This window comes from Theropithecus gelada, chromosome 4 (assembly GCF_003255815.1).
Source record: "Theropithecus gelada isolate Dixy chromosome 4, Tgel_1.0, whole genome shotgun sequence".
Lineage (NCBI taxonomy): Eukaryota > Metazoa > Chordata > Mammalia > Primates > Cercopithecidae > Theropithecus > Theropithecus gelada.
In genome coordinates, this window is record NC_037671.1 from 82,170,719 (window position 1) to 82,197,087 (window position 26,369).

At 36.1% G+C, this 26,369-nt stretch overlaps 1 protein-coding gene across 2 annotated transcripts in view; it reads right to left on the reverse strand.

Annotated features, from left to right (window-relative positions):
- ME1 (malic enzyme 1) overlaps window positions 1-26,369 on the reverse strand; it is a 240,954-nt gene that overhangs the window by 9,581 nt on the left and 205,004 nt on the right. For both annotated transcript variants that reach the window (XM_025382567.1, XM_025382566.1), the window contains 5 exons: window positions 19,431-19,528; window positions 17,592-17,705; window positions 9,494-9,599; window positions 7,997-8,139; window positions 4,498-4,671 (listed from right to left, as the gene is read on the reverse strand). In XM_025382567.1, coding sequence (XP_025238352.1) covers window positions 4,498-4,671; window positions 7,997-8,139; window positions 9,494-9,599; window positions 17,592-17,705; window positions 19,431-19,528 — 635 coding nt within the window. The remainder of the gene's footprint in view (window positions 1-4,497; window positions 4,672-7,996; window positions 8,140-9,493; window positions 9,600-17,591; window positions 17,706-19,430; window positions 19,529-26,369) is intronic.

Genomic DNA, 26,369 nt, shown 5'->3' on the forward strand with positions numbered 1-26,369 from the left:
CTAATAGGCAGCCCACATAGCCAAATGGAAGCAAAATAACTTTTGGTGTCAGATCTGGTTCTACAGTGTATAGATTGTTAGCTATTTGATTTGGGGGCAAGTTCTATAACGAATCAACTTCAAGTTGTTTCAACTATTTATACGACACAATATGTGTATTCCACCCATAACCACCTGCACACTGCTGGCATTCAATGTCATTGTTTCTTCTCTAGGATGCCACACAAATGTTATTCTTTATTTATTTATTTATTTTTTTTTGAGATGGAGTCTCGCTGTGTCTCCCAGGCTGGAGTGCAGTGGCGCGATCTCGGCTCACTGCAAGCTCCGCCTCCTGGGTTCACGCCATTCTCCCGCCTCAGCCTCCCAAGTAGCTGGGACTACAGGCGCCTGCCACCACGCCCAGCTAGTTTTTTTTTTTTTTTTTGTATTTTTAGTAGAGACGGGGTTTCACCATGTTAGCCAGTATAGTCTCGATCTCCTGACCTCATGATCCACCCGCCTCGGCCTCCCAAAGTGCTGGGATTACAGGCTTGAGCCACCGCGCCCGGTCACAAATGTTATTCTAAAGAGACTGAAGACAGTCACAGGATAGCCAAGTAAAGAAGAATCATTCTGAATCCTTACTCTCCATGTGTGACTGTCAAACAAAGAAGGAGCCAAAGAATTGTGAAAGAAAATCAAGTAGCAAACAGGTGACCATGGGGAGATGCACTAAATGTAAGGAATTGATTCTAGGGGGAAAAGGAGGGGGCATACAAGAGTCCTAGCCTGGCTCTCATTAATTAAATCATTTATTAAAAAACTTTGCTGCCTTTGATGTGCTTTGGTTGTCTCTCTCTAATGACATTGTGGCTAATTTAAAATAATCTCTCTCTATTTTGTTCTGACATTGTTATGGCAGTTGGATTTCCAATTATCTTAAGCAAGGAAAAGGTTCCTCTAGATACTATTGTCCATGATGATTATCTAAAGGGTCCTCTGAGAAGATATCAGAAAGGAGGGGAGCAGGGCAGATGAGAAGACACCAGCCCATGATTCAGGAGGAGTGGTGTGAAGATAGGAGGCTGAGATTTGTCTCCCAGGTATGAACAGGAGGTGAGGGGTCTATTCCCAGGATACACTATAGACCACACAGGGACAGAAGGGCTGATCACTAGAGGTCCAGAAGACTGTCTACAGTGCCAGGAAAGCCAAAAACCCCTTCATGATATAAAAATGTCCAGAAATATTCTTTGAGATTGGTACTAACCCATGACATTTCCAGTTCCATAAGAGATCCAACTAGTATTTTGACAATAATTCTAACAGTTATTAAATTTGTGGTTGCAAAACAAAAAATTCAGATATATCTCCTACATATTACTCTTGTTAACTACAAAATATAATGTAGACAAGAAGTACTTTTCTTCTTTTTGGGGCCATCTGGTAGTGAATGTCTGTGGTATTGTATTTATTCTTCTTGCTAAGATACATGAGTAGTTCTATTTAATCCTATTCAGAAAGTATTTACTAATTTTCTGCTTTGTGCCTAGCATTGTGCTAGATGCTACTGAAGTTTTAAAAGAAGTATATGGAAGACTCTCTGTCTTTAAAAAAGATAATCTACAGGCCGGGCACGGTAGCTCATACCTGTAATCCCAGCACCGTGGGAGGCCAAGACGGGCAGATCACAAGGTCAAGAGATCGAGACCAGTCTGGCCAACATGGTGAAACCCCGTCTCTACTAAAAATACAAACATTAGCTGGGTGTGGTGGCATGTGCCTTTAATCCCAGATAATTGGGAGGCTGAGGCAGGAGAATTGCTTGAACCAGGGAGCTGGAGGTTGCAGTGGGCCAAGATCACACCACTGCACTCCAGCCTGGTGACAGAGCGAGACTCCGTCTCAAAAGAAAAAAAAAAACAACGATAATCTACAATTTAGTTATAAAGGCAACACCTAATCTTTTACAATAGGAAGCTCTCACGAGTGTATCATAACCAGAAATAAAATTAAATGTCAAAGTGTGTAATAAAGACAGCCATGACTAAGGAGAAAGATCAAGATGAGCTAGACTTGTCACAAAAAGATCCCAGGATGTGGTGGGATTTAAGCAGCACCATAAAGGACAAGCTTAGCTCATTGGAGAATAATTCTCAGGTCTTTCCAGGCAGGATAAGAGATAAAGCAGTTACACAGGCATACATATGCATGGTGTGTTTGAAGGCTATGGGATGAGGGAGACTGAAAAGAATGTCAAGCTTCTAAGCTTTGCTGCCTGCTTGGAAAGGGGGTATCACTAATAAAAATGTGAATGCTGGGAGTGAGGAAAGATAAGTAAGGCTTTCAGAATGTTGTGTTTAAGGACACAGCAGGGCGTGTCTGTGGAATTACCCAACAGGCAACTGGAGATACGGAAAAAGATGAGAATAGAGATACACAGATTTGGCCACTGCTAGAATGAAGATAACAGAAATAAATGAATGAATGAGATCTTCGAAAGCATAAGAAAAAGAGAAGAAAAAACTGCTAACAAAAAATGAACACTAGAAAAAAACCTCTTAAGAGGGAGATGAAAAGGAGACAAAGAAAATAATGAGTGGGGACATAATTGAGATGATATAAAAACAGAATATTGTGTTGAAGCCTAAGAGAAAACCAGTAGAAAGGCCAAAAGATACAGCCAGAGAGATCACTAGCTATGATAAGAATTAGTGATGTGGTATGTTGATAACACCACATTTTTTTTTTTTCCTTCAAACTGTTTTTGGGTAGTGATTATTACTTTTCTTGGAGAGTAAATTGAAAATATTTTTCATGGAATTTGTCACTAGAGGGTGCTGGAGTTATTTAGGAAAGAAAACACTGACTACTACAAATAACCAAAACTCTGATGTGGCTATTCTAAAAGACAATGATTACATTTTCCTTAATGCAAAAACAACTTTTACAAGCTCTCTTAGTAATCAGACATCCATTTATGTTTAACAAGATTTTCTGAGTTAAAGAAAACCTGAGACATCAGCTGGAACGCTTTTTAATACAGTGAAGAAAACGACAGGAGTACATTGTTGCTTCCAAGCATCTGTTCTCATAGAATGACGCCAGGCGCTAGCCACCAATATTATGTTCCTTTAGATCACATCAGTAACATAAGAATCTTTGTCTATATTCTTGGGGTTCCTCTTCACAATGGAAAGAATATTTGCAGGATAAAAATATTTGATTATCAATCAAGTTCTTTGGATCAGTTCAGCTGCAAAGGTTTAATCGTAAGAGAAGAAATTCACTCAAGTTTCTCATCCACAAATGGTAACCTGTTCAAATCTGAAAATATATCAACCTGATGAACATTCCGATTACCAAAAGCTCATGATTACAAATATATGCCCAATCACTGTATCATCCTGCTGAGGCTTGGGATGGGGAGGGAAGCTGATAGGAACATACAGCTCATGATATCTCTTGTGCTAGGAAGTATCAAAGCCCTTTGTCTCTGACCTAAAAGTTTCATGTTTTCTGTCAATATCTATGAAATTGTGGCTAACTTGTTAGCTTGCAAGTAGAGTAAAATTTCAGATCTTTCACAGTTCATGACAGTACAAGATTCCCCAGTGGGCCTGCTTTGTGATGTTCTGAGAATCTTTCCTCAAGGCCCAGATAGAGCTCACTTCTCCTATTCTTTTAATGATTTTATAAACAACTAATTTCCTATTTTGATTTAACTTCCGCTTAAATACTAGGGTGGTTTCTGTTTCCTGTACTGAACCCTGAGTGATAAACATGTTCACTATACCATATCAGACTTCCACTTTAAACCTTCAAAATGCCATTCATTATTAAGCACTGTATATTTCTCAACAGGGAAATATTTACCACTTAATCATCATTTGGAAACAATTCTTTTTTCTGCTTTTTTAAGGTAACAGTCTAGCTCTGTAGCCCAGGATGCAGTGCAGTAGCGTGATCTCAGCTCACTGCAACCTCCGCCTCCTAGGTTCAAGCAGTTCCCCTGCCTCAGCCTCTTGGGTCGGGGGATCACAGGCATGCACCACCACGCCCGGCTAATGTTTGTATTTTTAGTAGAGATGAAGTTTCACCATGTTGGCCAAGCTGGCCTAGAACTCCTGGGCTCAAGTGATCCACCTGCCTCAGCCTCCCAGAGTGCTGGAATTACGGGCATGAGCTACCACATACAGCCCTGGAAACAATATTTTTAATTGTCTCATCACTGTCACAGAACTTGATCTGATGTGTGAAGACACAAAAATGTTCCTCTTAAGAAATCAAAAACACAATTTTTCTAATGTCTACTGAAGAAGAACCTTTTGTTTGTGAGTCAGTAGGAACATGCTACCCACCCCTTATTCTCCACTGGGAAAGATTTCCTCTTCTTCAGACTTTACTTCTTTCAGAGAGTAAGCTGAGATGCTAGATAAAGAAAACATTAGACAACCTAGGCTGAGCACACTTGGTATTTTAAACCCTTGGTAAACTTAGAGGATTTTACAATACCTCAGCAGTAGTGAGGAAAATCTTATCAGTGATGTGCCTCAATCCACACGCCACAACACCAAGAGCAACTCCAGGGAACACATAGGAATTGTTGCCTTGGCCAGGATATAGGGTCTGTCCATTTGGAAGAGTGACTGGATCAAAAGGACTGCCACTGGCAAAAATTGCACGTCCCTACAACAAAGACACATACAACTCACTTTTAAAAGAAGCAGAATATTTTAAAACAAATGTATTATAACAGAACTATCCCATAGCCTAAATTATAACTACTTAGAAAGAAGTCTAGTTTTTTATCAACTTGCTAATAAGTCTGGACAAGCTTTTGTGATGTTGTACAACCAGTTCTGGAATGGGTGATTATTACTATTCTCTGTCTTACTCTTTACATCCAGGAGGAGCATGCAAAGTACAGTATGCCCTAAGACTATCACTCTATTCTCCGCAGTGGTTCAACCCATAGGCTCATCAACCATTTTTACATAGGCTTCCAACGATAGACATCTGAAGATAAAAAATGATGGGCTAATATTTAAGTATTGAAAATGATGATATTTTAGGTTGGGCTTTAGGAATCAACACATTTCCAAAATAAAAACTGGGAAAATCATACATATTTCTATATTGTAAAGAGTTGTGTGGGCTGGGCACAGTGGCTCATGCCTGTAATCCCAGCACTTTGGGAGGCCAACAGGGACAGATCACTTGAAGTCAGGAGTTTGAGACCAGCCTGGCCAACATGGTGAAACTCCATCTCTACTAAAAATACAAAAAGTAGCTGGGGAGTGGTGGTGGGTCCCTGTAAGCCCAGCTCCTCGAGAGGCTGAGGCAGGAGAATCGCTTGAACTCAAGAGGCAGAGGTTGCAGTGAACTCACACCACTGCACTCCAGCCTGGGCGACAAAGCAAGACTCCAGCTCAAAAAATAAAATAAAATAAAGAGTTATGTGGAGAATCACATAGGAAACAAACTCATTGGCAGGAGTAGAATTGGCAAGGAAGAGGAAGATTAAGTTATCAGTATTTTTCAACAATTGTCTTCATTTTGCCTAGTATTAATATTTTGTCATAATTGTTTTGAAGAATCTCATTTATTGCTTGCTTTAAAAAGGCATTAACTTGGACGGGCATGGTGGCTCATGCCCGTAATCCCAGCACTTTGGGAGGCCAAGGAGGGCGGATCACTTGAAGTCAGGAGTTGGAGACCAGCCTGGCCAACATGAAGAAACCCCATCTCTACTAAAAATACAAAAATTAGTGGGATGTGATGGTGAGCGCCTGTAATCCCAGCTACTCAGGAGGGTGAGGCAGGAGAATCGCTTGAACCTGGGAGGCGGAGGCTGCAGTGAGCCGAGATCATGCCATTGCACTCCAGCCTGGGTGACAGAGTGAGACTCCATCTCAAAAAAAAAAAAAAAAAAAAAAAAAGTAATTAACTAAGGGCCTGTTAGGTGCCGCATTTCATATTGCTAATCAAAACAATATTTGTCTGTGATGGTGAGAGTGGATATCTAGTTGAGAGTATTTAGGCTTCAAAGTAGGAATCAGAAACCCTCAAAAAATAAAGCGTCACAGTCTAAGAAATCTATTTGAAAAGTCTAAAGCATCAAATCCCCAAGGCACAGTTTAAATGATGACACAATGGGTTTTAACTTTCATATCTCTTGGATCTAGAGTCTAAATAATGATATTAATATTAACCTGTTTTTAGCAAATGTCATAATATACCTTTTAGTTGTTCTTAAAGTTGTATAACATAAAAATTCAACCTTCTTTGAGACATAAAAAGATGAAAATAGATGAGGCAGAAAAACAGAAATTCTCATCTAGCTATTTATAAGACACTTATGTTTTGCACAGAATTCGGTTTTGTTTTCAGACAAACTTGATACCTTAAGCTCTTTAGCAGATAAAACATTTTGTTATAAACAACTTTCTAATGTAGCTAAATTATTACTTCATATATAAAGGTTTCGGAAAATTATATTTGAGAAAGAGGCCTGTAACATTATATATCTCCCCCTCCTCCTTCACTCCCACTCTTCCTGCCTTTCTAGAATCACCATATTTTAAGGAGAAATGTCATTAAATAAATGATAGTACTGTAGCTAGCTAAATATTCTCATATATATGTTATTAACATAGTGAAGGAAATCCCCCATACCATTTTCGGATTGTATTTTTATGGTTCAATAGTCTTTTTGTATATTGTAATTTAACCTTTCCTATCTTCACCTGTGCCTGCAGTAGCAGAAACTCACATCCAGCAACAGGCAGACCTTTCCTTTTTCTCTAATCCTTTAGCCAAACCAGTGTCTAAATTTTCATCCTCAAAATAATTTTCAATGTTTTATGTAGAAAAACATAGACTATTAGGCAAGATGATAAGAAAGACTTGAAGCCTACATTTATATCAGACACATTCAAAGTTTAAAACACAACTACATAAATTTGGCTAATTTTGTTTATGTGTATTATAGATAAGTCTCTTAACCCTTGAGGCCTGTTGAGAGATATTAAGACAAAATAATTAATTAAATACTTGTTTATTATATGCCACATATGTGCAAGGCATGATGCTAAAATTTCGTTGTTGCTCAAAGGACTTTTTTTTTCCTTTAAGGATTTAAGGACTACTGAATAATGTGGGGCAAATTCCCCAATCTAGAGATGAGATAAAAATTAAAATTAGTGAGAACATTGATGCCATCCCAAATAAGAGGGATACATAATGGAGTGGCTCCTTGCAAAAAAAAAAAAAAAAATCATTAATTCTAGTATTGAGCATTTAAGGATATATGATTAAAATAGAGCCATTAAGTTCCAGTTAGTGCAGAGTGACATAGCTTTCATGTTTACCTCTCTAGTTCATTTTGGATTTATTTCCAAAATAAACATTTTAGATAGATATGACTCAACCTCTATTTTGTTGTAATGATATTTTAAAGTCTTTTAAGGGAAAAAGGTTCCTTTCAGCATATCAGCCAAATATATATTAGTACAAACATGGTATAAAATGAATCACAGTAAAATATTGAAGCATTGAGGACGCCTATCCCAATCTGGCTGCATGTCAAGATAGTTGCCCAAATGTTCCACCCATAGTACCAAAACCCAAACCCAGGATTTAGCAAAGCAAAAATAAGGTTGTGGTTTTACATTGTACGCTTCAGTGTTTGGGAATAGCTAGTTAAAAGCTATTTTAATAAGCCTCTAGAAACAAGTATCTTCCTTTCTATTTAACTTTTATGTGTAAATCTTAGATATTTCCAAATCGTTTATGGAAAATTATCAGTAAAACATTAAAATATGTATTTTATTTTGTTGAAGAAGAGGATATATACAACATTCTAGAAAAGGAAATAGTTCTTATCCCTCTGATCTGTGTGCTTTTCTTGTATAATTTTTAAACTTAAACAGTAAGCACCTGAGATATCCTAGGCCTCCCTATAATGAATAAAAATGTGATTATTCAAGTATCAGTTATAGTTTTACTTTACCTTGGTTATTCTGTAGCACTGCTCTGCAGAACATTCTGCTTTGCTAGTTGGATTACTCAAAGCAAAAATAATAGGCCGTTCATTGAAGGCAGCCATATCTTTGAGAATTTGTTCTGAGAATGCACCACCAATTGCAGCAACTCCTAATGAAGAAAAATGAAGCTGGTAATTAACACTATCATTGGTTAATTGACACAAGAAGACCATGCCCCAAATCAATGATATCTGTCATGTCATTTTCTAATAGATCCTAAACAAAATGCTGTATAGACTATTTGTATTATAGTGACAAAAAGAGGCACGTTTGTTAATGCCAACAATCCTTACAATCCTTAGGGTCACAAATCTACAAATACCTATTAAAAATTAAAGATAAGATTTGGCTCCTATAATACATTGAGTTAGTGACCAATCACTTGGAAATTTGTATCCAATATGTATACTTTCTTTATAAGCAATTCTATGAGTATATTTCAGTCTGTCAGGCTATAAAGCAATTAAGTTTTATAAACTAATGCTATCACTTAAGACAACCATCTGATTCAATGGCAAAAGTAAAGTACCACCCATTGAAATAACTTTAACAGAAGAATAAAGCAATTAGCATAATGGAAATGAAAAACAATAAGATTATTGACAGAATATATTTTGTAAAAACAATATTAAACACTTAGTAAAATTCCTGTCATGGAATAAGTACTTGTTTTATTATAGTTATCATCATTATTTTCAACATTGTCATCTGTTTCACAAGAGCTTGTTGGAATGGAGTATAATACAAGGTAAAAACCAAAATTATATATGCACGACATAAAGATTCATAAATTCCTTTGAGTTTTTAAAACCACTTTAAAGTCTTGCAGTGCACATGCAATGTGTAAGTACGGTATTAAGTGCTATAAGGAATATAAAGATTTGTCAGATGTGATCCCTGTCTTCCAAGAGGGTCTTATCTACCTCAGAGTTTCTCAACCTCAGCAGTATTAACATTTTAGGCTGGATAATTCCTTGTCACAGGGGCTGTGCAGTGCACTGCAGGATATTTAGTAGAATCCTTCCACCGCCTCTATCGGCTAGATGTCAATAGCCCCTCCCTTTACTCCCCTTCCAACCCCGCGACCCTAGTTAAGACAACTAAAAGCTTCCAGACATTGCCAAATGTTTCCTGCAGGGCAAAAATCCCTCTTATTTGAGAACCACTGTCTATCTGGAGTAATCAAGCCTACAAAAGTGCTGAATGTGCCAGGTATTAGCAGGCTGACACTTAGAGGAGGGGGCCACACACTTCAGCTCAGATCAGTAAGAGAAAGAAGACAGGACTAAAGTGAAAAATCTAGGTCTCTACAGGGTACTGTCGCTTGAGCGAATGTGTAGTTTTTTGAATTCAAAGGGGTAGAATTTCAAAAAGACTAAATTATACCTCAAAAATTGGTAGTAAATAAAACCAATCAAGTCAAAATAAGGGGCGGGGGGGAAGGGGGAGGAGAAAAAGGTTACCTATGAGGGCAGTTGGTTTTATTTCTTGAACAATGGCTTCTAAGTTCTTCATTTCTTCATGTTCGTGGGCAAACTTCTCTTTCTCTTGTGTTAAGGAAGCACGTCCCTAAGTAAAGCAAATGAGAAAAAATTAAGAATCTGTCAAACATGTGCGGGTCAAAGAAATTTCAGTATATATATTACAAACATTTGTGCTTAACATTTTTATGTATGATGTGTTACAGCTATTCTTAAAGTCTCTTCAATTGTCAGAATGTTATTTCATTCATTCTTTCAACAAACATTTATATGTCAATGTTCTAGGCAATGGAGATGTAACAGTGAACAAAACAAAGTCCTTCATTTAACTGATATTAAAAACCCTAATTTTACAGATATGTGAGAACTAGCATTAACAAATGGCAATGCAAAATGTCATTTAGAGAATATTGTTTGCCACACATTGTGTTTTATAGCAGGTCTCAGAATCTTGAGTTGGCTTCAGCTGTAGCACTACCGATTTATGCCACTGACTCAGAAAAGAATTTGAAGCCATATTTATGTCAATGTTAGATATTCTCAGTATTTGTTTTCTATGTTTTTGTTTTTAATGTTCCAATTATGAATATGCCATGTGTTATCTAGTAAACATCTAATTATAATATTCTGGCTGCAAATTTTAAAGATCTGACTACATAATAAATTACTGCCTAATTTTATATGGTACTTGATGACTTACAAGTTGTTTTCACATATTTCATTTGATCCCCTCAACAATTCTGAGAAGCAGGACAAGTATAAGCATAGTCATTTTACATATGTGGAAACAGATTCAGAGGCTTTAAGGGACTTGCTCAAGGCAAGAGATTGTACTGGAACTCAAAGCCTTTTCAATATAGCACAGAATCACCCTGGGCAAAAACTTAACAAATAGTATGTCATAGTTTTTGCAAGTTGTTAATAATGAAGATGGTACAATTTTCTTGCTTTAAAGGGTTATTATCATTTTATTTCTGTTTTTTTTGTTTGTTTGTTTGAGATGAGGTCTCACTTTGTCACCCAAGTTGGAGTGCCGTGGATCAGAGGTCACTGTAGCCTTGAACTCCTGGGGTCAAGGGATCCTCCCACCTAAGCCTCTCTAGTAGCTGGAACTATAGGTATGCACCACCATGCTTGGCTAATTTATCATTTTTTAAAGAGATGGGGGTCTTGCTATATTGCCCAGGCTTGTCTTGAACTCCTGGCCTCAGGAGTGATCTTTTCGCTTCAGCCTCCTGAGTCACTAGGATTATAGGCGTGAGTCACCATGCCAGGCTCTGTTTTTAAAAGCAATATACTGAATTATAAAAAAATTTGCAACATATGAACCTCTTTGTGCTTGTATCCTCATCTGTAAATAAGGATAATAAGAATTTCTACCTCATCAGGTTGTTTGTGGTGTAAATGAAATGTAATATATGTAAAACACTCAGGACTGTACCTGGTTTATAATAAGAGCTCGATGCTAGTTGTTGTTGCAATTACAATTTTTGTGAAGAAGAAAAAAATCGTAATTCCAGCACTTAAAGTTTTGGTATATTTTCTCCTATTAAAAGTCTGCTGTAGGCCAGGCACGGTGGCTCACGCCTATAATCCCAGCACTTTGGGAGACTGAGACGGGCAGATCATGAGGTCAGGAGATTGAGACCATCCTGGCTAACATGATGAAACCCTGTCTCTACTAAAAAAACCACAAAAAATTAGCTGGGCGTGGTGGCAGGCGCCTGCAGTCCCAGCTACTCAGGAGGCTGAGGCAGGAGAATGGCGTGAACCTGGGAGGTGGAGCTTGCAGTGGGCCGAGATCACGCCACTGCACTCCAGCCAAGGTGACAGAGTGAGACTCCGTCTCAGAAAATAAAAATAAAAAAAAGAAATGATTAGCCAGTTTTGAGAATCAGTGTACTGAATGATCTATGATATCCCTACCACATGCATTTTTAAAAGGTTATGTGCTACGTTTTCAAAAAAGTATACAATAATGAGTCTAAAGAAGAAAAGCTATAGAATAAGATAAATTGGAAGTCACAGATTTTTTGGCTGACAAACTGAGATATAATGAAAACTATTTAAATTGCCTAGAATGGGAAACAAATAATAAAGAAGACAGATGAATATATATGAAAAGAAAAAGATACATGCTTAATCATAAACATCTTTATTAATCATAGTATACGCACTGGCAGCTCCTAGACACTGAAGCCAGAACTTAGCCAGAAGACATTCCATCTACTAAGAAGCATAAATTACCCACGGCAACACCTTCAAAGGCTTGATTCCTGGTATGACTTACAAATGCTGAAAGAATGCTGAAAACAGGCCAGGAATCATGAAATGGTAATACTAGCAATACTGAAGGTCTTACTTGGCAAAACAGAAGAATCAAGACACACACACACAAGGTCTCCCAAGTGTGTTCTCTATCATTTTCAAAATTAATTTGATGATCTAGTTTAAAGAAACTACTGGAATGTGACAACCTTTTCTAAATCCGGTAATACTGAGGCAACTCCCTGTACCTTTGGACTTCTATTTTCTAGACTAATGGCTTATTTTTCTCTATTTTTCAAAATCTGATTGGGAATACATATTCTTTATGCCAATAACTTCAGCTGGTATGGAGATGAGATGTCTTTTCCCTTTATTCTCCCTTTTCAGAATCCCTTGCTGAAATCTTTTTGCCTTCTTTTGGCAAAGTGCATGTGGGCACCTCTTACCTCAGAAATCCCAAATTCTATGATGCGTCTTTTCTCTCTCTCTTTTTTTCAAGAGTCTCTAATTACCTCAAACATATTATGGATAGCTGAAACTTTATTTGTGACATTATTACTTTAATCTCCCCTATTCCTTTATATTATGATGATTCTTACTATATCGTAGAAGATATAACCACATTGAATTACCATCTTTTCAAAAGCACCTATGTTTGTAGTGGGTGTAGGGAGGAGAACGGGGGCAAAGGTTGCCAAGATTTTGGGCTATCATTCCACAGCCCGGGATAGGTATAAGTAAACTAATTCTAGATTACCAGTGATAAATATTTATTCCTTCCTACATACAGGGACTAGAGAAACTCTTCCACAAGCCCCAGTTGGACTACCTACCCCCAATATACTGGCCTATTTTTGCTGGCATGTCATTAGTTTACCAGAGTTGAACCCGGCCCTTCTTTGGATCTGTAGACAGGGTTTTCTCAGCACATAGTCAGTAGCATTTCACTGCAATTGTTGTAAATCAGGTATGTGCACTTGCTAAGAGTCCAGAGCTGTGTTTCATCATCTCAGGACAGATTAAGCAAAGATAAATTATGTGACAAAAGTATAGTAAGGCACATGGGGTGTTTTTAATTTAAGATAGTAGGCGGTGAACTCCATCAGTATTTAATTTTGTATGTTAAAAATCAATGTTCATAATTTTCTAAGACTCATGCATATAATCTTTGGCCTCTGTTCTTTTTAATGTCTACATGCATTGATCATACTCTATATGAAATGAAAAAGAGGGAGAAAATAATCAAGCCAGAAACTTTTTACCAGCTTACATAGTCTCTTTGGAGTTAGACTTTTTTATTAAACCACAGTGTATTATGTATGTGGTTATTAAACTACATAGTCTGTAGTTTCAAGCCCTCAACCTGTAGATTATACTCTCAGGAATGAAATAACTATATTGTCAAAACTACCTTTATAACATACAATATACCTTTGTTGACCATCTCTTTCTACAAGAGCTAACCATTTAACTATAAATCAGAAAAATACAGTGGAGCAAAATTATTTAAAACAAAACAAAATAAAATAAAATAAAAATAAAAACAAAATTCAAGCCAGTTTACAGCTTCATTCTGGGTTAGATGAAATCTATCCTTCATAAGGTCTCTTAATATCCTACTTTTTATTTTGATGTTTTGTCTTAGCATTAATTTGGTTTATTAGTGAGAGTGAAAATAATTATTTAAGACAAAGAGTAAACCTGGTTTGTTTTGTGGCTTCTTAGCCTCCCTGAAAATGCTCTAAATCATCACTGCAAAATGCAAATACTTAGCAACGTTCCCTTTTCATCCTCTTTTCACTGTCTTTATTCCTACTTTAATTTTTATTTTGGAAGGTTTTCTAAAACTAAGTATTAATTTTACATTAAAATGTATTAATATTAGTTGACACAATTACTATATAAATTATTTCCCACTATAAAAACTAAGGTATCTTATATTTAGTACTATATACTAAAGTATAAAGATATTTGAGTATGATTCATAACCAAGTAATTGACTTCAATTAACCTTAGTGATATGGATGAATTATTTACAATATTGGTATTCTATAGCATTAACTCTTTCCACTGCACATATGGATATGGGGTAAATGATGGAAAATGCTATGGCTGTGATGCTGAAACTTGAAAGAGAAAATACACTGGAATAATAATTATCTAGTGTGATGATGATATAACTTCAAAGATGAGCTGATTTCACAGTTCATATTTTAGTTTTTGAGGTGCTGTTTTTAAAAAGTGGAGTTTCACCAAGAAAATTTTTTATTTAAAACTTTATGGTATTTTTACATTTTATAAACAATTACAAGTTAATAAAATTAATAAAATGATTATTATTGGTTCTCAGGAGATGTAAAAGCACTAAGAATGAAGGACAAAAAACACAAAAGAATCATGTAAATTTGAAAACAGGATTACACTAATTTACTGGTTATTCTAAGACAGTTCTGCAACAAAAGTCAATATAAGGATTTTGACTGTTTAAAAGCATGAAAGAAAAAGTGATTGAAACTTAATATGTGTCTTTTATATTAAATAGTGTACAAGCTGTTAAATATATAACAACCTTTTAAAATGTAACTTTATCTTGGCAAGCAGAATATATGAACTTCTTTATTTTGGCAAGTAAAAGACATGAAGTAAGAGAGACTGACTAGGTCTAGCCAACAACTTCACAGTTATTTCAAGTATTATATCCATGGACTCTGGAATCTCAGCTCAGTAAATGTGTGTTAAAATTATTCGAGATGCTAAAATATATATATTTTTACACAGATTTCAGGTAAAAATGTCATCAGAGACAATAAAATAAAACCACATAGACTTCCACTTTTTGGACTCTTGAATATTTTATATCCCTAAGGAGAACAATTTGTGTAGCTTTCTCCACAGCTCCTACTATTCCTACTATTCACATGATGATGACCCCCAGATCCCTACCTCCAACCCAGACCCTTCTCCTCTGTATCAGTCCCTTATCTCCAACTGCCAATGGGACATCTCTGTGTGAGGTCTCCACAGGCACCTTAAACTTACTATGTGTGAAACTGATCCTGTTACTTCACTTAAATTGGTCTGTTCTTCATTCCTTACTAGACCCCCAACAAGTCCACCTAGACTCCTTCCTCCACTCTACCCTACTCCTCTTTCCATATTTCATCAGTTACTCAGTATGTCACTTCTATTTCTTAAATACCTACTGAATTAAGTTTCTTTCACTCACCTCCATGGTCACGCCCCAATTAATTTCTATCTGGATTACTGCAACAGCTTTGTAACTAGTTCTTTTTCTCAGTTTCCCCTCATTGCAATCCATCCTCCACAATGCCATCAGAGTCAAGGAGAGGCAAACCCCCCTGCACAGGTTTCTTCAATTGCTCATCTTCGGGGTTCGGAAAGTCCTTCATCTCTTGTCATCTGCTTCCTTTCTAATCTATAAATGTCCCTTATACCAAAATATTTTTCTAATCTATAAATGTCCCTTATACCAAAATATTTTATTTTGTACATGCTGGTTCTCCTGTCTGTAAAGCCACTTATTAACTCATTTATTAACAAAATATTTGTTGTCAGGTATGTACTACACATTGTATAGAACTTTGAAGATACAAAGAGACGAAAGACACCATATTTAGCTTCTATCAAGATCTCTCAGTGAACTTGTCATCATACTTCGTTTCAGTTTTGTATATACGAAATTCAAGATATCTATGGAGACCCTAACTCTTAGATAAACTCCTAACTCTTCCTTTCCAACTTAGCTTAAAAGACACCTTGTCTTGATATCTTCCTCAGTATTCCCATCTTTTTCCTTAGTGCGGTTGGGAGCATCATTTCCTGTGCACCCTGACACCATGAACATATTTTTTATAACACTTTCATATGGTTCTAGTTCTGTAACTCATGGATTGAATTGTTCTCACTAGACTATGAGCTTCCTGAGATCAAGGGCTTTATTGAATCCCCAGCGTCTAGAACAACACCCAATCCATAGGTGATTTTATTCAGTAAACGTTCTTATTTCATGCCCACAATCTGTCACATGATGACAGTGTACAAATTTTTATAGTTATGCTGATGCTTCAAAGCAATAGCAATTTTTCAGCCAAGAAATCCATACTGAAGGTCTCTGTCTTTATATATACATATTTGCTACAAAAAGTTATGCATATGTTTTTTCTTCATTTAAAGAAAAATATATCTATGTATACTGAATTTTAAAAAGAAGTATTTTTCTACCTTTAAAGGAAAAGATTACTAAGAATTCAAAATATATAAAGACATTAGAAATAATGTTTTAAGGTAATACGAATTTGATATATTTCCTTCTATGACTTTTATATACAGCTATATTTTAAATAAAAAGTAATATATACTATGGTATTTGTTTTTTTCACCTAACATTATATTATGAATCCTTTACCATGTCATTTATTGCTCTTTGAAAACAATTTTAAGTCTATACAATATATTAATGCGGCTATTCCACAATTCATTTGACAATCATCCTTTATTTAGGTAAGTATAACATATCACTATTATAATTAATGTGTGATAAACTGTATCATTATTGTAAATAATGCTGCAATAACATCCTCATACATAAAACACTGTATATATCTCTATCTCCATGGGATAGATTCTCTGAATGGAAATTAGTGGCTCAAAAATATAAACTTTTAAAGGCTCTGAATACACATAAAACAGCTTTCCAGAAAGTCTGTATGTACACATTCACATTTATTTCTATACTAAATTCCAGAAGACACTGCTTATCATTAGTTATTCCTAGTCATTCATCTTCACATAGGAAGGGGATTTATATGTACTTTTTTCTAGCAGTTTAAAGAATGATTGATATGCACAGGTGGCACAAGTATTAGTAATGCCTTATAACTATATAGCAATATGGCCACAAACCTAATTTTATTTAGTTCTCACAATAATACTATGAAGTAGGTACTATTATCTCTATTAAAGATGGAGAAACTCAAGCTCAGGTAAGATAATATTCAAACAAGCTATTTATCAAAGTTTTCTCTCAGGAATCCCCATTCAAACCCTTAAGAATTTCATTGAGAGAAAGTAGCAGGTAAAGAGTAGCTGTTTCATTTTTTCCTCACTTCTTTCTAGCTAATGTACAATTTGATCACCAACTCTCAATAAAAAGTGCTATATCTAGGTGTTTCATCTGTATCATTATCAAATTGCTAAATTTAAAACTACACTGGCCATGTGCAGTGGTTCATGCCAGTAAATCCCAGCACTTTGGGAGGCTGAGGCAGGAGGATCACTTGGGCTCAGGAGTTTGAGACCAGCTTGGGAAACATAGTGAGAGCTTGTCTCTACAATTTTTTTTTTTTTTTTTTTTAAACAGCCGGATACGGCATCCTGTGGTCCCAACTGCTCAGAAGGCTGAGGTGGGGGTAGAGATCACTTGAGCCCAGGAAGTCAAGGCTACAGTGACAATGATGGCATCACTGCACTCTAGCCTGAGTGATAGAGTGAGACCCTATCTCAAAAGAGAGAGAGAGAGAGAGAGAAAGAAAGAGAAACTAATTCAAATGGACTGTCAATTCAAAGGGGTGTAAGGAGCTGACTCACACTGCAGATGGAATCTGTTCCTAAGCCATAGTTTTCTTCTTTATTCAGGAAAGTATCAGTATTACTGTATGACACGATCATTTGTATTTAATGGTTATTCTTTAACACAGTGTAAAGGGAGGTTGTAGAAACAGAGTAGTCTTTGAGATGGTCATCCAGAATGGCATATTGATTTTTATTCTGGTTAAAAATGAAAAATTCTTACCTTAACTATTAATCCTTTTGAATCAACCAGCCATATCTTTTTGATGGCTTTCTCTTTTGGTAAACCTTCTTTTTCCATGGCCATCACAATCAGGTGTGCAATCCCTAGGGCAGCCTCAGTGATGAAAAGAAAAAATTTTAAAGTTGTTCTACATGATATCTTATTAAGGGTTACATTTCACCCCATTTTGTCTTTGTTGGTGGGAACAAAATATTTTTGTCACATTTAGGTTAAGCCAAATAGCAATTATTTACCCTTTTTACTACAACAGAACCACTATTATGTGGCTTCCTATTTGGCCACAGATAAACTGGTGATATCCTTGATTGTCAGTGTATTTAATCCTGTTAATACAACCAAGATTTGCTCCAAGAAAAAATACTGAATTTAAAATAATGAACTGGTCAACCTTGCTCATTGAACTGTATTGTTTATTGTTAGGTTCAAGCTCCTCTAATTGAATTTGAAGAAAGAAGCCTGGTCATTTGGATGGGAACTTGACCAATTAGGCAACAGAATGAAACTGACAAAAAAAAAAAAAAAAGTGTTTCCAAGCATCTACTTACTCTTCTAATTTGGATACCAAAAGTGCTGTGAAATTTACTGAAAGATTAAAGGAATCAACTTCCTTGGTATTTGGTAAATTTTATAATTATCTGTGAAATTTCCAATATCTTTTCAGGGACAAACAAGTGCTGGTTTTGAATCATCCAACCATGAATTCTTCTGCCTAGTTGAGTATCAAGAACTGGTCTATCCATTCATCAAACCCTTTGAAAATTCAAAGACGTTTACTAAAGTTAAATACAGCATGTAATAATCCACAAAATAGAGAACTCAAATGTTAATGAGCTGTCAGTTAGTCTTGATTTTTATTTCAATGTGAAAGTGAATTTGTGATTTCATTCTGAATACTTTCACATATTTGTATCTTGGCATTTGAGTTCTAACTTCACATATTTTGTTTTATCTAAAAACAAGCAAAATGAAAACCAACACAACATAAACAAATATCTACCAGTGTAATATACTGTTTTGTTCATAATCATATTCAACTTGAAAATTTAAAGTTTCTTGAAATACAGACATACATATATATATATATATATATATATACAGCCACAAAATATTTCTCTATTACTTACATTCTATAATTCTAAAGAGATTTTGGCAGTTTTCCCTTAAGAAACTCAAACTCAACTAATATTTTAATTTCTATTTTGGTGGTGTATTATTATTATTATAGGAGTCTAGTTTTCTTCTTTCAGATTATTAAATTAAGCAAATAATAACAAAGCATAATTTGGTCTTGCTGCAGTCTCTTTCCGACAATTTAAAATATTTTGGGATTTTTGCATGTGAACAGTAATAATGTACTATAAATCCCTAATTCGAAATATTTTTGCTTAAAAACACATATGTAGTTACATATGTACACACTGAATTGTGAGTCAAATTTTAAAAATTTGTATTTGTAACACTGGAGTATTCTAAAAGCCAGTATCAGATAAACCAGCTTAAATACTTAAAGGCTTGTATATATACACATACACTGGAAACTTTTCCTGTATGGCACCTTAGATATGCATAACAAATACCTATGGCAACATTTGATAATACTACAAATTTAAAACTGTGAAAAATATCTCAATACTTCTGTACTAAATTATCCTGTGAATGATTAATATGTCTCAATACTTAATTTGGGAATCTTCCATAAAGCCTACAGTCATAATATACTAAAAGTTTGAAAGAATACCTCAAATCTTGAGTTAATGAGCAATTAACACTAATTATATGTTAGTTTAGGAGAACATAAGTATTATACAAGGCAAATACCTCTCCAGCTCCTTGGAATAGTATTGTTTGATCAGACAGTTTGTTCTTGGTTATTCGAAGAGCTGCAAGGAGACCTGCAACTGCAACAGATGCTGTTCCTGAAACAAGTTATAAATATCCTTGAGTAATCCTCAAACAGATTCTGCCAATTTCCAAGCTTTTATTCACATCTTGAAATAATCATAAAACAAGTTAGCTGGTACAGAAGAGAAACCTGTGTTTGTCTTATCCCATGCTTGCATATGAGGTAAAATTCTCAGGCTACTGACATCAATATTTTAAGATAGCAGCTTACTACTATTCTTGAAAACTTCCCTAAAAGAAGATTCTGTGACTTATCTTAGTGACATAATCAATGAAAGGATGGGATCTGGATTCTTCAGATTCCAGTTCAACAACCCTCTGACTAGCTGAAAGAATTTAGAGAAATTATTGTATACATCAAATAGATAGTTTCCTCATATGTAAAGTAGTTTTACTTTATGATATAAAAGAGTGATACGTGCTATTAGATTCTGCCATGTAATTACTCTTGAGGTTTTGAAATCTATTTATCCCCTTCACACACAGAAGGCACATAGTAAATTATTGCTGATGATGGTATTGGTGCTCATATTTTTGATACATTTGGAATTTAATGTTAATAGCAATTAAAATCTAATTATATTGCATTATTTAATAGACTTTTTACCTATGGCAATCACTGTGGATCCCAAAGGTGCTAGACAAAACTAATTTCTTTAAGATAAAAATTGTATTTTCCTCATCATGTCTCATAGGCATAAAAACTTCACCAGTTCCAATTATATTACTTTACCATATAAGCATTCACAGATCACAGAGCAGTTCTCTTGCTTTGAGTGTAATTACACAGATCAACTTCTTTATGGCTTATGCCTGAAATAAAGCAGCAGCTTCTTGCGGCACTTTCCAGCTGTATCTATACTTTACTCCTCTAAGTTAATGTTCTACTTACAATGTTTCCTACATCACTCAGCTGGGTAGTAAAGCCTAGCTAAACATTAAATACCCTTATTTAACATTATGGTTAAAACAAAGATTAGACTAGGTTTGATGAGTGACACAATGATGAAGCATTAAGGATGTCAAGTATCAAAGATATTCAACATTTCACTATCAGTAAATTTGTTCTATTCAATCTTTCTTTCTTGCATAATTAGGTAGTCATAAATAAGAACACAATAAATAATAATTGTTAAAGGCCTGTTTATCCCATATGTGTCTTTTATTTAGGATCACAATGTGTACTACAAAAATAAAATGCATGCAATTTAGAGTCACTACTGCAATAATTATGAACTGTGCTAAGTCATATATTATGAAAAAGTCACTCTTCTATACATTATTTAAAGTGAAAATCTATGCAAAAATATGGCTAGTGTATGTAGAGAATATATCATGACATGATTAGAATGATATTTTCCCCATGCAAGATATATTCACTAGAGTAATAAAACAGATGAAAGAGAATTTAAATTAGAAAGAGAGGTATAGATATCCACTTACTAAATAAGAAGTTATTCAGAAATAGTAGCTCAAGCTATCTCTGTCTTGGGTTCTTTTGAAGTAAACTGGCCAGAAGTTTGGATCTGAGGAACTCTAAGCTCTCTTCCAACTGTGAGATTCTATGATTTTAAGGGTTTCTATAAGATTTAACCAGTTGAAGCATCAAAGTTGAAGCATCATCAGCAGTCACTGTATTTGTATTATTATTTTTATTTACATAGAATTGGACATTTACAGTCAGACACAAAATAATCTAAAATATCCTAACTATTTGGTGCCTTATTTTCATCTGGTTATGCTAGATCACTCAAAACTCAAAATGTGTTAAGTTCACACATTATATTTAAAGATATATTTCAATTTTTTTTTTTTTTTTTGAGACAGGGTCTTGCTCTGTCGTCCAGACTGGAGTGCAGTGACACCATCTCTGCTCACTGCAAGCTCCACCTCCCGAGTTCATGCCATTCTCCTGCCTCAGCCTCCCGAGTAGCTGGGACTACAGGTGCCTGCCACCACGTCCGGCTAATTTTTTGTATTTTTAGTAGAGTCGGGGTTTCACCATGTTAGCCAGGATGGTCTCGATCTCCTGACCTCGTGATCTGCCTGCCTCGGCCTCCCAAAGTGCTGGGATTACAGGTGTGAGCCACCGCACCCAGCCTAAAGATGTATTTCATATTTCCTGAGAAAATAATGTAAACACTAATCTTCCATTTATAGAATTAATAAAATCAGAAAGATATTTTTAGCACTATCAAAAATTTAACTTGAACATGATTCTTGTACATGGCCTGGTACTACCTTGATTTAAATTTCATTGCAGAGAAGGGAATACATGTAGAAAACTGAAATTTAATAAAACTGTAAATTTTTACAATAAATTATTCCATAATAACTTTTACTTTAGGATTTAAAACTAAGCTTTTTATAAATCAGACAGAATGTGTGCTTAGGTTTATCTTCGTACTATCAGTTTTATTTATTTATTTATTTTTATTTTGAGCTGGCGTCTCTCGCTCTGTCGCCCATGCTGTAGTGCAGTGGCACGATCTTGGCTCACTGCAGCCTCCGCCTCCTAGATTCAAGCAATTCTTCTGCCTCAGCTGCCCGACTAGCTAGGATTACAGGTGACCACCACCATGCCTAGCTAACTTTTGTATTTTCAGTAGAGACAGCATTTTGCCATGTTGGCCAGGCTGGTCTCACACCCCTGACCTCAGGTGATCTGCCCACCTCAGCCTCCCAAAGTGCTGGGATTACAGGCGTGAGCCACCGAGCCCCACCTGTACTATCAGTTTTAAAGAGGACTTAACCCTGTTAGCAAGATACTAAACAGATCGAATCTTTCTTAACATTTTAGAAACATAACTTTAACATAAACATAAACATAACAACATATGGTTGTTAAATAAAAGTCTCACCTTTTATCAAAGAATAGCCTCTACTAATGCAATAATTTGTGAAATCCAGTTAAAATTACATATATAAGGCCGGGCGCGGTGGCTCACGCCTGTAATCCCAGCACTTTGGGAGGCTGAGACGGGTGGATCACGAGGCCAGGAGATCGAGACCATCCTGGCTAACACGATGAAACCCCATCTCTACTAAAAATACAAAACAAAATTAGCCGGGCGTGGTGGTGGGCACCTGTAGTCCCAGTTACATGGGAGGCTGAGGCAGAAGAATGGCGTGAACCTGGGAGGCGGAGCTTGCAGTGAGCCCAGATTGCGCCACTGCACTCCAGCCTGGGAGACAGAGCCAGACTCCGTGTCAAAAAAAAAAAAAATTACGTATCTATTTAGTAAGGAAAATCAATATGTAATCAAATAATTATAATCCTCGTGTGCTACTAAATAGATTGGGTAAAATACAAGAACTAGAAGTAGCAGGGGGAGGGGTGAATTTAGGCAAAGGTCAAGGCATTGAGAGTGCATACTCCCTGAACACAGTATTGAAAGATTAATGTAAGAGTTTCAGAACCTCAGACAGGAGGACACAATGAGTAGGAAAAGCATATGCAAAGACATGGAGGCAGGGATGACTCCCTGTAAAAAATGGAAAATTGAACACACAATTAGTATTCCTTTCCCAAAAAAACTCTACTAAACAATAGAAAACTGCTTTTTTGAAAAGAAAAAAAATTAAAAAGACTAAGAGAAAAGGGTAGCAACAATATTTTAGAAGCTGACAGGCTTCTAAATGAGCAAATGGCAAACTGACTTAGCAGACTTGAGAAAGCTGAATTGTTGGCCAGCAGTGGGGAATAAGTGACCAGACTGATATAGCAAAACTCTCAAGAACCCAGGTATAGGCAGCACCAAATGCCTCTGGAAGTGGTTTAAGGGAGAGGGTGAAAATAGGAAGCTGGTCAAAAATCTGCTAAGAAGGCTGGGGAGCAGAGGTTTATGCCCTGTAACCTCAGGACTTAGGGAGGCCAAGGCAGGAGGATTGCTTGAATCCAGGAGTTTGAGATCAGCCTGGGCAACATAGAGAGACCCATCTCTACCCCCAAAAAACTTTTTTAAAAAATTAGCTGGGTGTGACGGTCCATGCCTGAATTCCTAGCTACCTGGGAGGCTGAGGCAGTAGGATCACTTGAACCCAGGAGTTTGAGGCTGCAGTGAGCTATGACTGCACTGCTGCACTCCAGCCTGGGCAACAGAAAAAGACACTGTCTCAAAATTAAAATATATATATATATCAGTTAAAACCCAGATCTGCTTCCCTCTCCTTCTAGAAGATAGCCAACTTCCCCACACTCTGGAAGTTTGAAAGAAAGCTTGAGGCTCATTTTCTGGAAAGGGTCACTGGAATATAAGACACCAGGCATAATTGAGGACAAGGATGCCGTATTGGAAACAAGATTAATTGAAAGTTTACATACTCAATACAGAGACCCTCCAGTCTTCTCCTACTTAACTCAAAGAACACTGGCAGAAAGGTAGTATCAGGAGAGAGATTGGAAAAATCTTTTCTGTGGAATCTCAGCAGTGTAAGAGAAAGAATCCAAAGAGACTGAAAAGGAAGATTACCTAAGGAAATGGCCCAACCAAGTCACCTTACAGTAAAGATTCAGAATACAAGCTCCATCTGTATAACCAGCCTTCCAAAACATAAAAGGAGAGAGAACATAAAACACATGTGAAACTGTGAGTAGTGCAGTGCTGCTGAAGCAAACACAAATTATTAGAATGCAAAGTCATATGAGGCTAGAGAAGTTTTGGGGTCAGATCATGTAGGGCCTTCTACTATATACTAATAGTACCTATAGGTATATATGGCTATATATAATATTATAGGTAGCAGATGGTTCAGTGAATAGTGGTGGGTGATGGGTTTGAGAGATTTGAGGCTGGGGGTATGTAAACGATTTAGGAGGTTCAATTTTGAGCTTTTGCACAAAGCTTGTGCTTCCTGTTATGTGTTACTCTGGTGGCAACATCAAGAAATAGTTACATATAATCTGCGCCACAGATAAATATTTAGAATTTTAAAACGTAGTTGCATTGAGATCATGAGGAATGATAACATTATTCAGAGTGAGTGACTAAAGGACAGAACCTAAATGAACATGGGCATTTAAGGAATAGAAGGCAGAAAAATGTGATATGGGGAAGATGACAGAAAAAAAATGGTCAAAGAGGTAAGAGAAAGTAAGAGAGCATATAGTTACCTGAAAACAGAGAGAAGTAGTGACAAAGAACAAAGGTCAATCAAGAAAGGAAATGAAAAATTGCTATTGGATCTTGCAATCACATCACTTGTGACCTATCAGAGAGCTGTTTTTAGTGGCATGCATGTTAGGGCTGAGGATGTATGGCAGTATTCTGAGGAAGAAATAAAAGGTGAAGAACAGGGAGAGCAGGTGTGGAGTACTCCTTGGAGAAGCTTAGATAAGAAAAGGAAGAATGGGATGAGGATGGAGATGGGGTGGGAGGGAAACAAAGTTGAAGGAAATATCTTATTTTTAAGTTTTTAAGGGAAGAAGGACATGGGTTGCTGGAGGGAAGAAATTAGAATTGAGGCAATAATTTTAAGACTTAAAGCAATTTAAATACGGTCTATGGTCATAGACTAAGGGGAAGAAGGCAATAGAGAGAAAGAAGTTGAAGTTACAGAAAATCAGTTTCTCACTTGCTGTTCAATAATTTTTTTAAAACTTAATAGTAAGGCTAAACTCCAAAAATATGTTTACTGGCCATGGCATTCTTTTGTGATTTTGATCTTTTCAATTATCAAAGCATTCAGTATAAGATTTCACTATATTTACAACAATGTAGCCTAATATATTAAATGTATTTTTAAAAAATACTAACAGTCAAACTAGTTTATTATGGCAAAAATTTATATGTGCAATATTTAGAGTGTCATGTTACAGAGTAGCCATTCCAGAGGCTATTAGGAAAAGAAAAATTTCTTTTTTAACTTACTTTAAATGACTAGAGCTTGAAACCTTATTTTTTTCAGTCTGAATTTGCTGAATTCTGATTGTCTTCAGATTATATAATTACATGGCCAATTTCTTTTTTTTTTTTTTTTTTTTTTTTTTTTTTTTTTTTTTTTTTTTTTTTGAGACGGAGTTTCGCTGTGTCTCCCAGGCTGGAGTGCAGTGGCGTGATCTCCTCACTGCAAGCTCCGCCTCCCAGGTTCACGCCATTCTCCCGCCTCAGCCTCCCAAGTAGCTGAGACTACAGGCGCCCACCACCACGCCCGGCTAGTTTTTTGTATTTTTAGTAGAGACGGGGTTTCACCATGTTAGCCAGGATAGTCTCGATCTCCTGACCTCGTGATCCACCCGCCTCGGCCTCCCAAAGTGCTGGGATTACAGGCTTGAGCCACCGCGCCCGGCATGGCCAATTTCTTAATAGATTCAATTTGTGCATTTTTTCCAGTTTAAAATAATTTATAATGAGAATGCATTCATGTCTAAAATACATTTTGAACCAAAATCTATATTATTTAAGGTTATTTTAGATAACTAACTTAGTAGAATTCTAAGTATATGTAATTTTCATCAAATACTTTTCATAAATCATATCTTTAAATGACACATCTGTTAAAAAAAAAAAAAAGAAAGAAAGAAAAGAGTCCACCCAAGCGTCCAGTGTAAACACATTTATTTACATGGTAAGGCTGTAATGGTTAGATAATTATTTTTGTTGGCACTGGAATGCAATTTCTGTGCCTGCAGAGAGGAAAGTATTACATCTGTGGGCATAATGGTAAGAATATAAGGTTAAAAAGGTAAAAAAGAACCATACGGAGAAAATGTGTCATAAAGGCACAATTTTATATGACGCTCACAAAATGGTTTGGTCATTTCTAGTCAGAACCCCAATAACTTGCCAAAGGTTTTCTCTAGTCACAGATTAGACATATTTTTCTCAAACTTATCTTTTTGTTTCCTAAGGCATT